Genomic DNA, 15,424 nt, shown 5'->3' on the forward strand with positions numbered 1-15,424 from the left:
TTTATCAAATAGGAATCAGCCTTTAGCTTCGTGCTGCGTTCAGTTCTGTGCAACTTTGCAACAATGTTTTGCCATCAACATCCAGGGTATTTATGCATATACTGTATGTATCGATTTATGATAAAGCTGTATATGCTGGGACATTACACCACGTTTCAGCCCCCTGCGTTTTGAGTAACCATCAGAAATCCGAGTACGATCAAATGTTACCGGTATAGCGATATTTATTAGTCTTTCGACTATAGTAATAGGATATTCATATATCAGAGCAGCCAGCGGTATTGTCTCATGGGGATGCCTTTATGAAATATTGTTAAAAGTGAAGCCGCTTAGAGATCTCCATAAGTGAATGACTGTTTGTGGCTACCTTTGGTACCATGTTGGAGCTTGTAAACAATTGTAAGTTATGAACATAGATATAAAAGAAGTACGTTAGAATGAAGAGAAACTTATTTCCTTTGTATTGATCGTGTCCATGGCCAAGCTTTCCAGGGCAAGAAGAAAGCCGCGTATGCAAGTCGACTAGTCAACGCAAACGATGATATCTCTGACGCAAGCTATTCATTAATTAAATCTGGTGTTCCGGGATGAAAACAAAAGGGAAACTAGGGACAACCGTCAGCGACTTTGTTCCTAAATGTCCATCAAGAAATACGTACACGGTAATAAATGTAACTTCTCATTTCTTCCTAAGTATCATTAACCTTATTTGACGGTCGTATGCCCTTCACGAGCCAACATGCCACCTCTGTGTGCTGACCAGATATGGCTCATACATCTATGTCTATATTGTTTTCATTTCAAAGGTACATATGTCCAAGCATGATTATTACAGGCTCTTATCCAAGCAGAGAAGACGGGAAATGCCGGGGAAGATGGTTTGGCAACTTTTTCGATAGAGCGAAGATTCACGAGTTATGCAGAACCCTTGGTCTACAATGAACACTGTATAGACGTGACATCATTCAATGTTGCAAGGCTCCATGGAGCAACTAACAAGGGTGCTCCCAAAGCTTGCAAGAAGTCGTTTTTTACGCCCACTCCATTGGATGGAATGGAAAAAGACGATTTAATGACTTGCATCGAGACATGGGAGGAGCGTATTTCGGCGTTGCAAGAGAGAAACAAGGAGTTGAACATGCGAAAGCATACATCCATTAGAACATTAAGCAAGGCTAAACAAGAAGGAGCAAAGCGTGCAGACCTGAAATCATTACAGCTGACAAAAGCTGATGCAGATTATAAAGCGCTAAAGAACCAGCCAGCCTTGAAAGACTTTCGTGCTGCTACTAATCATACGAAATGGATTATGAAAAACCAGGATCGCAAAGAGGGCAGTGGAAAAGAACAGGAGAGGATGGCAAGACCTGCATTAGAGCACCATGCATATGAAGCCAGAAGTGAAGTGTTGGATCTATCAAGACTACAAAAGGAGGCAGCAAGATCGTCCAGGAAGCTTGCATTCAGTGGGACCGATTGCGGTATCGTAAAAACGTCAGTTACGGTGCCGATATCATTACAACAGTATCGACATCATATCGAGCTGTACAAACGGTTTCAACCGTTATCGACCAAGGAGGAAGATATGACGATGGTAGCAATGGCAACGACGAGCTAAACTCCCAAAGGTGCAACGACTTGCTTACATTACCAAAGCCTTCGACAATTTCATCCAAGCATATGTATAATAAGGCAATGGTGTACAAGAATGCCAAGTATCGAGAGAAGAGAAAAGCTTGAAATCCAGAGGTCCGAGAAGCGGAAGAAAACGTTGCAAACAACAATATTCACAACGCCAAGTCTGTAGAAGATGTTTCCAATTGGCAGAAGGTATAATTGATTCTCTTCGTTATTATCCCGTTATCTGACTAGCATCGCTCTTAGATATTTCGAGAACACCGTGATACTCTACAATATTTCTATAACTCCCCAGCAGAAAACCGAGCAAAATGCAGCCAAGAGCTGGCCCTGAAAAAAGCGTATTCGCAGGAAGCCTCCCGTGAAAGGGCATACGTGAAAGAAGCTTGCGGAACGGGAAGAAAGTCCATTCCCATTATGTTCATTGGCGACCAAGTTTAGGAACAAACGCACGGATAAAAGGCCACGTGAAGGGAGTGGCCACGAAGATACGAAAAGAGCACCATTTACACACAGCCGTGGCCATGACATCAGAATATAGAACATCTCAAACCTGCGGCTGGTGCCTAGGACCTGTTGTGCGACCCAGGGCAACCATCCTAAAGGATGGCAAGAAGAAAAAGCGGTCCGTTCATGGTGCTTGTTTATGCATGAATACCAAGTGTCCTTTGAATAGGGCCGGGCGAGCCGTACAAAGCCGTGACTATATGGCGGCAATTTGCATTGCACTTAATGGCATTAGCCGAGTAATAGACGGTATACACCTATCGCCTTTTACAAGACAATCAGCCGCTTTACACATGCTGAATACAAGCAACTCTCCAGACATCATTGGTAATAATTGGACTTCACAGTTATGTATCTTTCAGTAAAACTCACAGCGCTGAAATGTTAGGCAATGATGCTCAGGAGGATTCTGTCGAAGGGGCAGATATACAATCTTCACTGTATGAATGTAAGTTTTCCATCGAAAAGCCTACATGAAACATATGCACTGACTTTATAATTATAGGAGAGGTAAGAAAATAGAAGGCTACTTTTACGTTAAAGCCAATGGCTTATCAATTCTTGTACTATGCGATCTGGGGCGTCCTTTTGCGCTGGCTCTGCTTACGGGCTTGCACGAATATCGCAAGCGTAAGTCGTCAAATTTCAGTAGATTACAGTGGTCCAACGTTAATTCGACTTCTGTAGCCGCAAAGTGTAGCCAACTAAAGCGCAAAAGAATTTTCCAACCGCGCAAATTTTCCCTCAAAATCCAGTATGTGCTGTATATAATACTCAAATGCGACATATGTTTTTATGCTATTACAGTTCCATTTTATATAAAATAATATTGTACACACGTATGCGCATTTAACGCAGCTCGCTGGCAAGCAGAGCCGGGTTTTCTACCAAATTCTTCCAGTGGTTACCGAAGCGCGCGATAGTCGCACCGTCGATTACTCTATGGTCGGCAGACCAGCTGATCGGGATGATCTGCTTTGCTACGACGTTGCCAGTCTCGTCGAATCGAGGCAGTGTCTGCATTCTACCCAAGGCTACAATCGCAAGCTCAGAGGAAACAATGACCGGATTGGCGTAGGTGCCACCGACAGTGCCAATGTTGGAGACGGTGATTGTTCCACCCTGAAGGTCAGCGGGCGGAATAGCATTTTTCGCGCCGAGCTCAGTTAATCGATGAATTTCAGTGGCGACTTCAAAGATGGTTTTGGATTCGACGTTCTTGATGTTGGGGACAATGAGGCCTTGAGGGGTGTCCATGGCGATACCGATGTTGTGTGCTTTGCGATAGGTTAGTCTTACATTGTTTGGATCATTGCCGCCTGTTAGGGACGCGTTCATAATTGGGTAATGGGAAAGAGCAATGGATAGACACTTGATAAAGATGGGCATGTACGACATCTTTTTGAACGGATACAGTCCCGGATTGCTTGCAATGTGTTTGTTGAGTGCAGCTCTGTATTGTGTGGTTGCATTGAGCTCCATTTCATCCTTGTAGCCCAATTGCGGAATTGAGAGCGATTTCGTCATAGACTTGAACATTGCTTTCTGGATAGTGGTCAATGGTTCTGTGCGATCCTCTGTTCCAGACACAGGCGGTACAGTAGCTGCTGGAGTTGGTTGCAATGCTTGATGATAGCAAAACAAACTCCCATTCAATCTTCAATCCAAGCATTTTTCCCAAATAGTTTAAACTTACATTCCTGCTTTCCGGCGAGATATGCCATGACATCCTCTTTGAGAACTCGACCGTCCTTGCCGGTACCTCGTACCTTGGTGACATCAACGTTGTTCTCTTTGCAGATTCTTCGAACGGCCGGCGTAGCAAGGCTCAACAATGAAGGGTCTTTGAGCTCTCGCTGGAAGTTATTGGAAGGCGCGGGAGTCGACGGTGCGGTGTCTTTGGGCCCTTCTCCGCTGTTGACAGCCGGTGGCTGCTGCTGCTGTTGAGTCTCGACACTTGCTCCTTCAACCTCCTCGTCAGCGACCTCGATATCTACAAGCGGCTGACCGACTTTGGCAATCTCGTTTACATCATAGTGCAATTTCTTGATAGTTCCCGCAAACCGGGATGTGATCTCGACAGATGCTTTGTCCGACTGCACTTCACATATCTTGTCAAATTCTGCGACAGTTGAGCCCGGCTCTACAAACCTTTCGCGTTATCGAGTAAGTCCTCTGTCAATGGACTTGCAAGCTCACAGTATTTACCATTGGATGACCTCGCACTCTGTAATGCCTTCTCCAATGTCTGCGAGCAAAAACGGTTTCGTGGCTTGCAACATGCGAGAAGTATGGAGCTTTCGGTCGAGTGCGAGAGGAACAATGATGTTCATACGCGTGTCCAGCACGGTGCGTTTGTGTGGCAGTCTCGGTATGCGTCTAGACACCACGGAGGTATGTAGTCTAGAGGTGTGTCGTCCGGCCAACTATCCGTAGGTAACCTTTGTTTAGATCCTAGGCTGCGTGGAATTGGTTGCTGCGTGAGTAATTACCGAGAGTGAGAGCTTTAAAGCCTGCATCTTTTTGAGCTTGAGGGAGGGAACGCGCAGGAGAAGGAGGAAGAAGAGGACGAATGTCAAGAGATTGAGAAAAACTGTTCTTTCGTGGGAAAAATCAGGCGGAGTTTTGCATTGTCACCAACTGGAATCCCACGAGCTGGTCGTGGAGATTTATCTGGTTCGATGCATCTGGTTGCATCAAGAAAGCCGTGATATTTCATAATGTTAATCCGATGCATCCAGAGCTTTATGGCTCATTAATGTATTTATAAGGTTTAGTTTCCGATTGATAATTCAGTTTTAAAATGAGCGTTCCTTGTAGACAGTGCTATCATATTTTTGCTGATGTGATGCTCCTTAAATACTGTACTGTATATGGTCGGCTGGATCCGTCAGGGACCATAGTTAACTGGACACGTACACTGACATTATCCATTTAATTACAAGTTGCAAATGCAAATCGAGATAAAGAAAACTTTTTCTTTGATGGAGGAGATATGTATATTTATTTGAATATAAAACAACCGTCAAGGGATGGCATTTTACGGTATCCTGGGGGATTGATCAACAGAAGGCTACTTACTTATGGAAAGGAATCAAGGAACGCTTTTTTTTTCTTCGTAACTGGGGTATCATTGTTTTTTCATGTATCCTTGGTAGCTCCCGCTCCATAGCGGGAGGTTTCTACATCACAATGTTGGAAGCCTATTTTCCTTAAATAGATGTTGTTAGATCTTACCCAATCCTTGAAGTTGGCATGTATTGCTTCCAGTTTGCAAATGACATGTCCCCAGCAAACCTGGAACATCGCAGCTTTTTTCATCAATGTCAACCGTTTTACAGCGTTGATGGTATCGGCAATCTCTCTTTCCATTTGCCGCACGCAGACTTCCATCGAGCTTTGGTACATACGACATTTCTGTGATTTTACATACGCAGTTGTGAGTGCTCGCTGTTCCGCCACGGGAATTCTCAGCATCTATTACTGCAACCACGGTGTGTCTACTATGTTCGCGCCGTAATCGTTTTCAGTCCTTATGAACCTTCCACCACCACCCCAGTGAAATTGATGTCGGGTGCTTTACAACTTAGATATCGGATAACCAGAAAGTCTTATGTCCTCTATTGAAGTTGCCCTCGCAAGCTGAAATAGCACGTCTCTCTTTTCCGTAGTCACAGCGTAATCCAGTTTAGTTCGCGTTATCTTTTGGAGCCTACGAGCTGCAGAATGCTTGGGATGACCTTGCTTCACCATAAGATCCACATTATCACTGTTTGTGAAGTAATGGCGTGCGAATTGGTATTCGCTCATGCCTTATTCATCTGCCACTTGCTTTCTGCCAGCAAACTCCTGCACTTTATCTACAATCGACCCAGCTTCTATTTCCTGGTCTGGCGTAGCTCCGGTGTCGCACCGCTTCCGTAGTGGCTCCTCGGCGCCCGCTTGTCTTTGCGAAGCAGTGCGTTTATCGGCGATAACCTGAAGGCCGAACTCTTGGTCATGTACTTTCGCGTTAAAAACCGGAGGACGAACGGTGCTTCCATTGCAGAGTCTGCCTTGTCGATAAATAAATTGATTGGGTCAAGCAAAGTCTTTGGGCAGCTTGTATTTTCTTTGATTTGCCATATTGCACAAATACTGCGTATGCGAACTCACTGTTTCAAGAACGTACGTCTCCTCGTCCACAGGATAGTCCATGGGTCCAGACCCGCGATGTTCATCAACGACGTTGCCGTGCCCATCTTCATAGCAAAATTGATTATCCATTTCGTTCTTGGCAATGTATCTTTTCTCTTCTGCCGTGACACGGCTGCATTCTCGTTCTTCGTATATGCCCCGTGTTCATTTTTTCATGCTGAGCCTCTCAGCTGTTGTAAAAAGCGCGTAAAACATCCGCAACTTCTGCTCGCAACTGTAAGATATAGGAGCATATTTAAAGACTCTGAGGCTAACAATGTCTAGAATTTGTAGATTGATTATACTTTGTATCGACATATATTTTAGTGCCTCCAACATAGTACGTATTTGGAGCCATAATCCAATGCGCTTGGCAATAGATCGCGAAAAACGATGAAGTTCGCATTATCGACTTCAGGAAGATTTCTCTTGCGCTTCCTGGTTGCGAACACGGAGTAGTTGGATACGATAAACTTCCTTATGTTTATGCATGCAATTGGATTCACATATGCCTCCTCTTAACTTCGTCGTGGCAATTCTTCACGGCAAGTTTGATAAGCAGACGGTTGCCATTATAGACGGGAGAAGGTGGACGTGGAAGACTGCCTCGAAGAACGAGCCTAGGAATCTAAGCAGGACTTTGACACTTCTTCGTGACAGACAGCGTTCCTGGAACAACACAAGGAAGATTCAGATTATTTTTGGAGGAAACCAGTCTTGGAAGGAAGGTCATGTCATTTTCAGAGGTTCCTGCCAAAATGGTAAGTCAACAGAGGTTTGAACGATCGTTACTTTTCCTCATGCTTACGATCTTCATCGTCCCACACGTGGTGTCCTTACATGCTCAGAAGCCTGACGAAATTTTAGTGAATATGACGGACGTCTTGGTGGACGTAGTGGCGAAAACGCGTAGTCAGCCTGCAGCACTTTGTCCAGATCTTCGATCTTGCGGATGGTTGCTAGTTGACAAAAAGAGAAAGGAAGCAATGCTGTTTGTTCTCTTAAAGCAGCAACCTGATTTTGCGTCGCCGCTCTCTCGTCGCTTGCATTCATTGTTCTTCGGATTCGGGCGTATTTGGATAGTCATGTACCATTATTCTTTGCAGGCCACTTCAAAGCATTCAGATATTGACTCGCTGAAGCACAGTTGGCAAAATCAACCGTAACAAACATCTCCTTCTCTGCTATGTACATACATATAATGAGAACAGTCTCGGACAGACACGCACTACGATCTGCTTCTAACACACACTTTCGACTCTATAGAGGAATGGTAAAGTCTTCACCCAGTCATCTTGAGTGAAAACGATAGCATCGTAGGCTCCAGTCAGCTTCCCACAGATATAGAGACATGGGAGGGATTGCGATACGTCCATGTGCTGCTATGGCAAATCAAGTAGAGAGCAACAAATCGACGGTCCAATTTCCAGGTAGCACATAGACATCAATTACTGGAGCGTAAGCGGCTTACTTAATCATTAAAATGCACGAATTTAGATACAGTATAGTTGAAGCAGGCCTTCTACACTTTGTAAGATTAATATCAAATTTCTTGGAGATTCGAAAAAGTAGGGTAGATAATGTCGTGCAACAGATATTTTCTCAGCCACAGTTATATGGAGAGGAGCATGCCTGCATGTATCCCTGAAACCCAAACATTGGTTAAATATGATGTGATGCTGTTGTTTCTACACACAGGAGAAAAGAATGCATATTTTATATATCCGCCAAGTACAGCAGCCATCACTTGTCCTGTATGAAGAAAATTGTGGCAAACGCCTACTTATATGTCGCGCTACTGAAGCGTGGCAGCAACGCACGCAACCCGTCATTTCACAATTTTTCCCGTGGAAAGTGCTGGTGCAGTTATACATTGGAAGCGAATGCACCAAAGAAGGGTACTTTTCCTGTTGCGGCCTAAGATACGTGTCCTTGTATCACTTAAAGATCAGGGGTCCCATTGGGCTGTGCAAAACTGTTACGCTAGTTAGGATCGATAGACATCAGTTAGGTTGGAAGCTGCACAGAAGCTTACTGAATGCGGCAGTATCAGGTATTGATATGTAGTCGGGGCGTCTGTTCGGACTAAATTCTTTATCCCTGATTGAATCTTGCTGCACTCGCATCGCACTCCCGATTTATTGTTCAAGCAGCAACAAGGAGCAGCAGCAGCAGCAAGAAACTTCATTTGTGAACAGCGCGTGGCCTCTCTGATGTCGTTGCTGCTGCTGTGCAACAGGAACTTCGGCTTTCAGAAACGGAGTTGATCTCGCTACCACTCATTTTGAGAGGATCAGCGTTACCCACGTCTCCCCAAAAAAGAACAGAAATTAATTAATTTCTCTATGCTACCCATTACTTTGGGGTAGAAATTTCTTTCTTCCTTCTTTCCGTTTTGCTAAAGGTCTACCAAGCACCCCATCCTCGATTGAGAGAAAGAGTGTGTTTGTGCGCGCGCGTTAATTAGGCGCTAGCTATTTGAATAATGGATATGAATGAAAATCCCACTGCCAAAGGCGTCTTTTGGCGAACGTGCGATGACCAGGGGATCTGCCACTGTGATTGGAGATTGACTATTTATGGCTGTCAAGAGGAATCGGTCATGAAAATCGTTTACTTGGTAAACGCCATTGTATCCGCAGTTGTCGCCCTGGTTGGTATGTGATCACTCGAGATATCAATTCGATCAAAGACTATCGCAATCGACTCATATTTATCGTTTTTTCTTTGCCCTCGGTGAAGCTTGCGGCTTGCTGTATCACAGACTCGTCAATCTGAAACAGCAGATCTTTGATTGTCGGACTGGTTTTCCTCGACCAAAGCCTATAGAAGCTATGGGACTATTTGGTATCATTTTCAACTTCTGTACGGATTATTTGGAAGGAAGAAAACAGCTAAAAACGGACAAATCCAATTGATTCTATTTTTGTTTCTTTGTGTAGTGCGAATGATCCATGCAGCAATTATGGTCTCGGACGCTGCACCGAATGTAGCCTTTCGGTCATGTAAGTCGTTGCTACTATTGGATACACATACATATACTCACGCAGGAACGGATATGCATTCAGTCATTTTCGAGTTCCCTTGGCAGTTTGGCATCGCAGCGCTGGCGTGTTACATGTTTGGTGTGGCGCATACGCTTTCAGATGTAAGCCCCAATTGTGCAACTAGCATATGTATTTCCCAGCAGTCTCATCATCTCAAATGCTCCATTTTTATACCCTCTAAATTTTCTAAATGTATAATCACAGAGCAGCAAAGTGATCTACGAAGCTTGGATCAGGATACCAAAGCTGGTCGATGGTATTTGCGTCCTAGTCATCACAACACCCTTCATATCGAACAATATATGCTCAATTGCTGCCGGCGTGTTTGCACTTCGAGGCAACAATGAACTGGCTGCGAAATTCACGAGCGCATTGTACTATCTCTGGACATTCTACACCGGGTTCCTCGCCTTACTCATCCTGTATGCCGGCATACGTTTGCTTCGACTGTTAAGCCACCATCTACTCCAAAGAAAGGACGATCGCGTGGATATTGCAAAGATCAAACTTGGCGCACTTAAAGTGAAAATCATCATCCTAACCGGGTTTGGATGCCTCGCGCTGTTTGCGGTGGTACTCGGCTTGTACGGAGCACTGCGTGATCCAATCCAAGAAAATACAGCGTACAATCTGACAATAGCTATGTTGTGGACATATGACGGTGTAATTGCGACAGCGTTCATTGAATTCTCTGTCATTCTAAAGTATGAAGCAACGGATGATAGAATCGCAGTAGCATCGTTACCACTAACAATCTATTTCTTTTACTTAGCCCACGTATCGCTAGCCTCGGTGGTTCAGGATTCGGTTCGGTCGCTGGTTCGTCGAACCGATCAGCCACAGCATTTACAAACTCTGCAGTTGCAAGCCGTGGCTTTACAGGATCCAAGAACGACAGAGTCACAAGCGGCATGAGCTTGACAAAGTGGGACGACACTTTACGTTCGAGCTACAAAAAGTCCTTTGACATAGAAAACCTAAAAAACGGTTCAAGGACCAGCCATCCTCGTTTAGACTTTACAGGCTTGTCGACAGAGGTCGAGCAGGAACAGCTGCGGTACAATACAATGACGAACCAGGTCCGTGCTCCACCTCGCCACGGCTCTCCGACATCACTCGATGAGCAGCGCCGCCACTTTGCAGAAGCCTTGAAACGCACGGACCCGGATCCCAGTGAAATATCAACCACCTCATCTGCATCGAACCTCGTGCTTCATCCACAGATGCCATAAAGTAATTAATATAAACGGTCGCATACAGTACTATATATATTGTACGCGTTCAAAGCCTGATTCGTATATATTACTATTCTAGTTATATACTACTTTCTTAATTGATTAGTTAGCATTTTTGTTTCGTAGTTTATGGGGAAAAAAGAAGAAAGCATTGTTTAATCCGCAAGAGTTGTGACATAACAAAAGTTATTAAGTGTGCAGTAATCTGGGTGGGGGATAGGGGAGGGATGTTGTGGGAGATGATGGACGCTGGAATGGGATATCACTTATGTTGTTGTTTACTACTATTTCTTTCCTTCTTCGTCTACTTCGCCTTTCAAAAGCTTTATAACCTTCTTGGCAAGCTTGTAAATGTCACCATCCAGATCTTCATTGTTTTCATCGCCTTCTTTGGACTTCGAACCGTAAGAGTACTCTGCTATGCGTGTCACTGACTTTACAATTTCCTCCGAGTCTGTTATTCGAGATAAGAGTCCGGGATCTAGCGAAAAGGGTAACAGTTAGAAAATTGTTTGATGCATGAGCAAGCAACATTATACCATTTCCTTCTAGAAACTGCTCGATGGTCCACACACCAATGTGCTGGAAAGCAATGTCTTGGCCCTCGTCCAGGAATCGAATCAAAAAGCTTAATAATCCTCCCGACGGTGTCTTCCAGACTTTGATGAAAGGTGAATAATCCTTGACTGTTGCAATTATAAGTAAACAACAGGAAATATAAGCGACGACTTTTGCATATACCTTTTGAACTTAAATTGCCGATAGCAGCTGCTGAGTTACCCTGTACTTCTATGTTCTGACTCGCTGTCAATGGTATAAGCACTTCAAGTACATTCATGCCCAGCAATCGTTGTTTTAGCTCGTCGCTCAGAGCCAGAACAGCAATGGCGGCCGTCATTTCTGTTTGCACGCTCGTCGGTACATGGTTGATCAAGGTCTTGATACGTTCAACAGCGCCGGCTTCGACGATCGCGCGTTTGTTGCGTTCAGAGCTAGCAGCTAGGTTACGCAACGTAGATATCGCGTGGCACTGGATTTCTTCATTGTCATCATATGATAAGAGTTCAATCAAAGGGTTAACGAAACCTTCGTCGATGATGGGTGACTCGTTCGCCGGATGAATGGATATGTTGCGGATGCATGCGACAGATGAAAGGATGAGCGGAAGGAATGATGATTTGAGTAAGCGGAGAAGGGGTGTAAGACCTTTGCAACGGACGATTTCGAGTTGGTATTTTTCATCGGATGCAAGATTTCGAAGAGCCAAGGCAGCTTGGCATTGAACCTTGAGACTCTTTGTTTCCATAAGTGCAATCAGGTACTGCACTAGTTTCGAGTCGGTTTGTGCCAGTTTCTTTCTGTTGCTGGCGTCCACAGCAATGTTGCTAAGCGCTGTCGTGCAGTAATACTGAACATCGGCATCGGACGAGCTAAGGAGACCAATAAGCACAGGTATGGCTCCTGCGTTGACAAGCTGCTGCCGATTTTCTTGTGTATGTGTCATATTGAGAAGGGCACCGGTAGCATTGCGTTGGACACGTTGGTCTTTGGAGCGAGCCAAATCGACGAGTAACCGCAAGGCATCCGACTTGGCGATCTTTGCCTTATTCTCATCTAAAGTTTATCATCAATAAATGTACGCATTTTCAATCATGCAGATCATAGTACCATGTGTCGCAAGATTTGTAATGCAGCCAACCGCGTTGCATTGAACTTCTACGTTCGGACTGCCCATTTGACGAATGAGCTGCTCCAGGCCTCCCAGCTTGACGATCAAGAGTTTGTTTTCGGCTGTAGCAAGTCATCAATTTGTCTGTTGACAGAGTCCCCTCAGTACCCGAAACTTACTGTTAACCGCCAAGTTGCCCAATGCTGCGCTTGCTGCTCGCTGTACCTCAACATCGTGCGACTGTAGCAGAAATAGGATGGGATTCAATGTGTCTCGTCCAACTTGCCGCACGTCTGAAGAATATGCCTCGATCAGAACAGCTGTTTCCTTTTCGCCTCCCCCCATCTTTCTAATCACCTTTCTCTGTGATTTCTGCAAAAGCCAGCGCTGCTGATCGCTGCAAATCAACGTTATCCGAGAAGGCTAGTGTCGATAATGCTCGCAAAGGTTCTCCCTCAAAGAAGTTTCTGTGGTTGCGGTCTATTCGTGTTTTGTAAGCTTTACATTGTTCCACCGATTGACAGATAAAGCGAAAGAAGGAACCTACTTTCGAGGTATTGCAGCAATGCTGTTATAGCTTCTCGTTCATTTTCCTGCAGCAATGGCTCGTATAAACCTGCACGGCCTTGTTCTTTTCGGTTGAATGCACAGCCATTGTGAGATTGGAGCGACGAATAAAGTGTGTATATGTGTTGCGGACAACTTACTCCCAAAGCAATCCTGGCAGCAGGAGCAGCTGGAAACGTTGCCCATTGTCAATTACACGAAGAATACGGATTATGTGTGGAACGTTGAAAGGTCGGGTAAAGTTTCAGATAAACGGTGTTCAAGAGTGGGTGTCCCAAGTAAAACCGGAAAGGAGATCAGGTTTTTCACCGTACAGCTGCTGTCTACAATAGTATGCGATGGGGTAAAACGTACAAGGTGGACGAAGCACACTGGAAAAGTGGAAGCCTGGGTGCGGATGTGACGGAAATGGAAAACGAACCCGCAGCGATCACAGGCTTCTTTGGGTTTCCTGGGCTGCTGCAGGCATGCTCGCGAGTTCCAACAGCAGGCAGTGCAAGCTTATGCCGTGCTTTTTTCTTCATTTAATTAGTCCTTACTTTCAGCTGATTTTCTGCAGATGCGTATCACACACACACTCCCACATAACACTTCATTCTTGCCTATTATAATTTTCTGCTAGGCCTAAAAGCTACCAACATCACCCTTGACAATATACATCCGATCCATGCAAGTAGCAGCAACAGCAATTACGGATAAATGCACTGCCTTTCGCAAAATGGGAAACTGGTTTGCGTTCGTGTAAAGTGCTCCCAAATGACCGGAAGAATTTACTTCGCTTGTCAAAAGGACGTGAGAGAAACGATGACAGCAGATCCGAAAGAGGAAACCGGAGCAGATGTTTGAAAACATGAAACACGGCGGACCACGTTAGATGTAGGACAAGACGAACGGCCGCCATACAATGACAAGAAAATACTATTTCTGCAATCCCCATGTTATAGACCTGTCTAAAACCGTCGTTGGCACCGCTACTAGTTTTCGAGACAATATGTTTTGAGCCTGAGTAGCAATTCTCCAGATGGGATCGTGTGGTGTATATGGTACCTATTAGGCATCTTCCACAACCGTTAGATGGACATATGAATGAATTGATTTAGCTGTATCTTTGAATCGTGACGCGGTGTAGGAGCGTCAGAATATTTTCCATATATTTCTGATATATGGACTGAGATAACCATCCTACGATACAGTATGGCACCCAACGCCGTCTCCTCTGGCTTCATACGAAGAGCATCGAAATGACACGAAAGTTCATGAACATCTTGATCGTTGACGCTAGTTACAAGACACTGAAGAACTCGATGCCTTACTTGAACATGGTGTCTATTGGTAACGACGGGATCAAGGCTCCTACAGCTTTGCAGTCGCTGGCGCTTAGATTACAGACGACGCGACCGGAACGTACATTTGTGCGTCCGGAGCATATTCCAATAAAAAAAATCGGCGAAAATATTGAGGATACGAAGTGGTTTCTGGAAACCCAAAGATGCCACCGCTAGAAGAAGGCTTAAAACGAGTGTTTTTTAGCTAACACAGAAAGAAGATCGACAACGTCTCAGACGATGACTCGGCAGAGAGAGCATCCCAGCAATAATAAGACGGATATCCATGCAACTGGGACCTTTCGACCCTTGTCACCATTTTGATGAAGAATGGGTGCAGAAGACGGTGCTGCAATGTTGATCATTATACCAGTGGAATCTGTCATCCGACTTGAGAGTTTGCTTGATAGATCTCCATATCGACACCCGACTGTACAGTTTCCTTCTTGTTTATATGCTCCAATAGTTAGTGTCTCTCAGTCTCCTTCCGTTTCAACGAGCACAAGGCAGTAGACGACTGCTCCTCCGTCAGCACTAAGCAGAATCTCATACGCCCAGACTTGATTCTGCGCAAGGGTGGAATAGAATATGGGCGTGCGGCAGAGATGATAAGGAGCGAGTGTCGGCGGAAAGAAGATAGTTGAAAACCAATTACATCGTGATATAGTCGGCGCCATGAGTATGCGTCGTATTCTCAGGTTTTATATGCAAACCGGTAATCCTTGGTCTAGGCCACTGTTGATGACAAGAGGACAGTGGCACAGCTGTCCAGATGTATTTGGATGGGCTGGTAGGCTATCAATAACTTTATTAATACGACTCGCGTTCCTCGCCCCACACATATTAGATTCCCTATTGATGGAACAAGCGGATCCAAAGAAATTTCATAATAAACGGCCGCCTCTGCGTAAGGCTTTCTCCCTCTTGAACAAGGTTTTCGATAATGCAGAAGCGCTAAAGGCTGAAGCACAACAAACTGCTCGCGAAATTAGCTAGCACACAAAGTGAGCCCAAATATGGTTATTTTGCCCTGAAAAGGCCCAAGTGACATCTGATCATACGGCTGAAAGAGGCGTGACAGACCTATTTTTTGTTGCTGGCATATGGAAGCATTTTTCTCTCTTGTCCCTCGGAAAGAAACGATCGGAATAGGTTGCTTATCAGAAGGCCATTATTTTTTCTTCTTGTCCTACCGGATAGTGTAACTAGCATGCGCAATACAGAAGCAACAACTGTGAGAAAAAATGATTGGTGGCAATG

General features: G+C 44.8%; 6 protein-coding genes across 6 annotated transcripts; 3 read left to right on the forward strand and 3 right to left on the reverse strand.

The window, feature by feature from the left end:
- Window positions 1–587: 587 nt before the first annotated feature.
- On the forward strand, window positions 588–1,618 carry VTP01DRAFT_5437 (uncharacterized protein; the record flags this gene model as incomplete). The annotated part of the gene is made up of 2 exons (XM_069384229.1): window positions 588–662; window positions 836–1,618. The coding sequence occupies 2 exons, from the start codon at window positions 588–590 to the stop codon at window positions 1,616–1,618; spliced, it is 858 nt and encodes a 285-aa protein (XP_069235354.1).
- Window positions 1,619–2,994: 1,376 nt separating this feature from the next.
- VTP01DRAFT_5438 (uncharacterized protein) lies at window positions 2,995–4,664 on the reverse strand (the record flags this gene model as incomplete). The annotated part of the gene is made up of 4 exons (XM_069384230.1): window positions 2,995–3,770; window positions 3,842–4,296; window positions 4,354–4,571; window positions 4,638–4,664. 4 exons carry the CDS (start codon window positions 4,662–4,664, stop codon window positions 2,995–2,997), a joined length of 1,476 nt encoding a protein of 491 aa, XP_069235355.1.
- A 1,359-nt stretch (window positions 4,665–6,023) lies between these two features.
- Window positions 6,024–6,411, reverse strand: VTP01DRAFT_5439 (uncharacterized protein; the record flags this gene model as incomplete). The annotated part of the gene is made up of 2 exons (XM_069384231.1): window positions 6,024–6,236; window positions 6,301–6,411. 2 exons carry the CDS (start codon window positions 6,409–6,411, stop codon window positions 6,024–6,026), a joined length of 324 nt encoding a protein of 107 aa, XP_069235356.1.
- Window positions 6,412–8,028: 1,617 nt separating this feature from the next.
- Window positions 8,029–10,600, forward strand: VTP01DRAFT_5440 (uncharacterized protein; the record flags this gene model as incomplete). Its single annotated transcript, XM_069384233.1, has 7 exons — window positions 8,029–8,374; window positions 8,520–8,583; window positions 9,014–9,186; window positions 9,264–9,326; window positions 9,390–9,469; window positions 9,573–10,072; window positions 10,141–10,600. 7 exons carry the CDS (start codon window positions 8,029–8,031, stop codon window positions 10,598–10,600), a joined length of 1,686 nt encoding a protein of 561 aa, XP_069235357.1.
- A 287-nt stretch (window positions 10,601–10,887) lies between these two features.
- VTP01DRAFT_5441 (uncharacterized protein) lies at window positions 10,888–13,025 on the reverse strand (the record flags this gene model as incomplete). Its single annotated transcript, XM_069384234.1, has 8 exons — window positions 10,888–11,084; window positions 11,143–11,289; window positions 11,345–12,217; window positions 12,272–12,394; window positions 12,452–12,565; window positions 12,630–12,752; window positions 12,820–12,903; window positions 12,980–13,025. 8 exons carry the CDS (start codon window positions 13,023–13,025, stop codon window positions 10,888–10,890), a joined length of 1,707 nt encoding a protein of 568 aa, XP_069235358.1.
- Window positions 13,026–14,080: 1,055 nt separating this feature from the next.
- Window positions 14,081–14,341, forward strand: VTP01DRAFT_5442 (uncharacterized protein; the record flags this gene model as incomplete). Its single annotated transcript, XM_069384235.1, has 1 exon — window positions 14,081–14,341. One exon carries the CDS (start codon window positions 14,081–14,083, stop codon window positions 14,339–14,341), a length of 261 nt encoding a protein of 86 aa, XP_069235359.1.
- Window positions 14,342–15,424: the final 1,083 nt, after the last annotated feature.

The sequence above is a fragment of the Rhizomucor pusillus genome (assembly GCF_041956525.1).
Source record: "Rhizomucor pusillus strain CBS 183.67 unplaced genomic scaffold VTP01scaffold_22, whole genome shotgun sequence".
Classification (NCBI taxonomy): domain Eukaryota; kingdom Fungi; phylum Mucoromycota; class Mucoromycetes; order Mucorales; family Lichtheimiaceae; genus Rhizomucor; species Rhizomucor pusillus.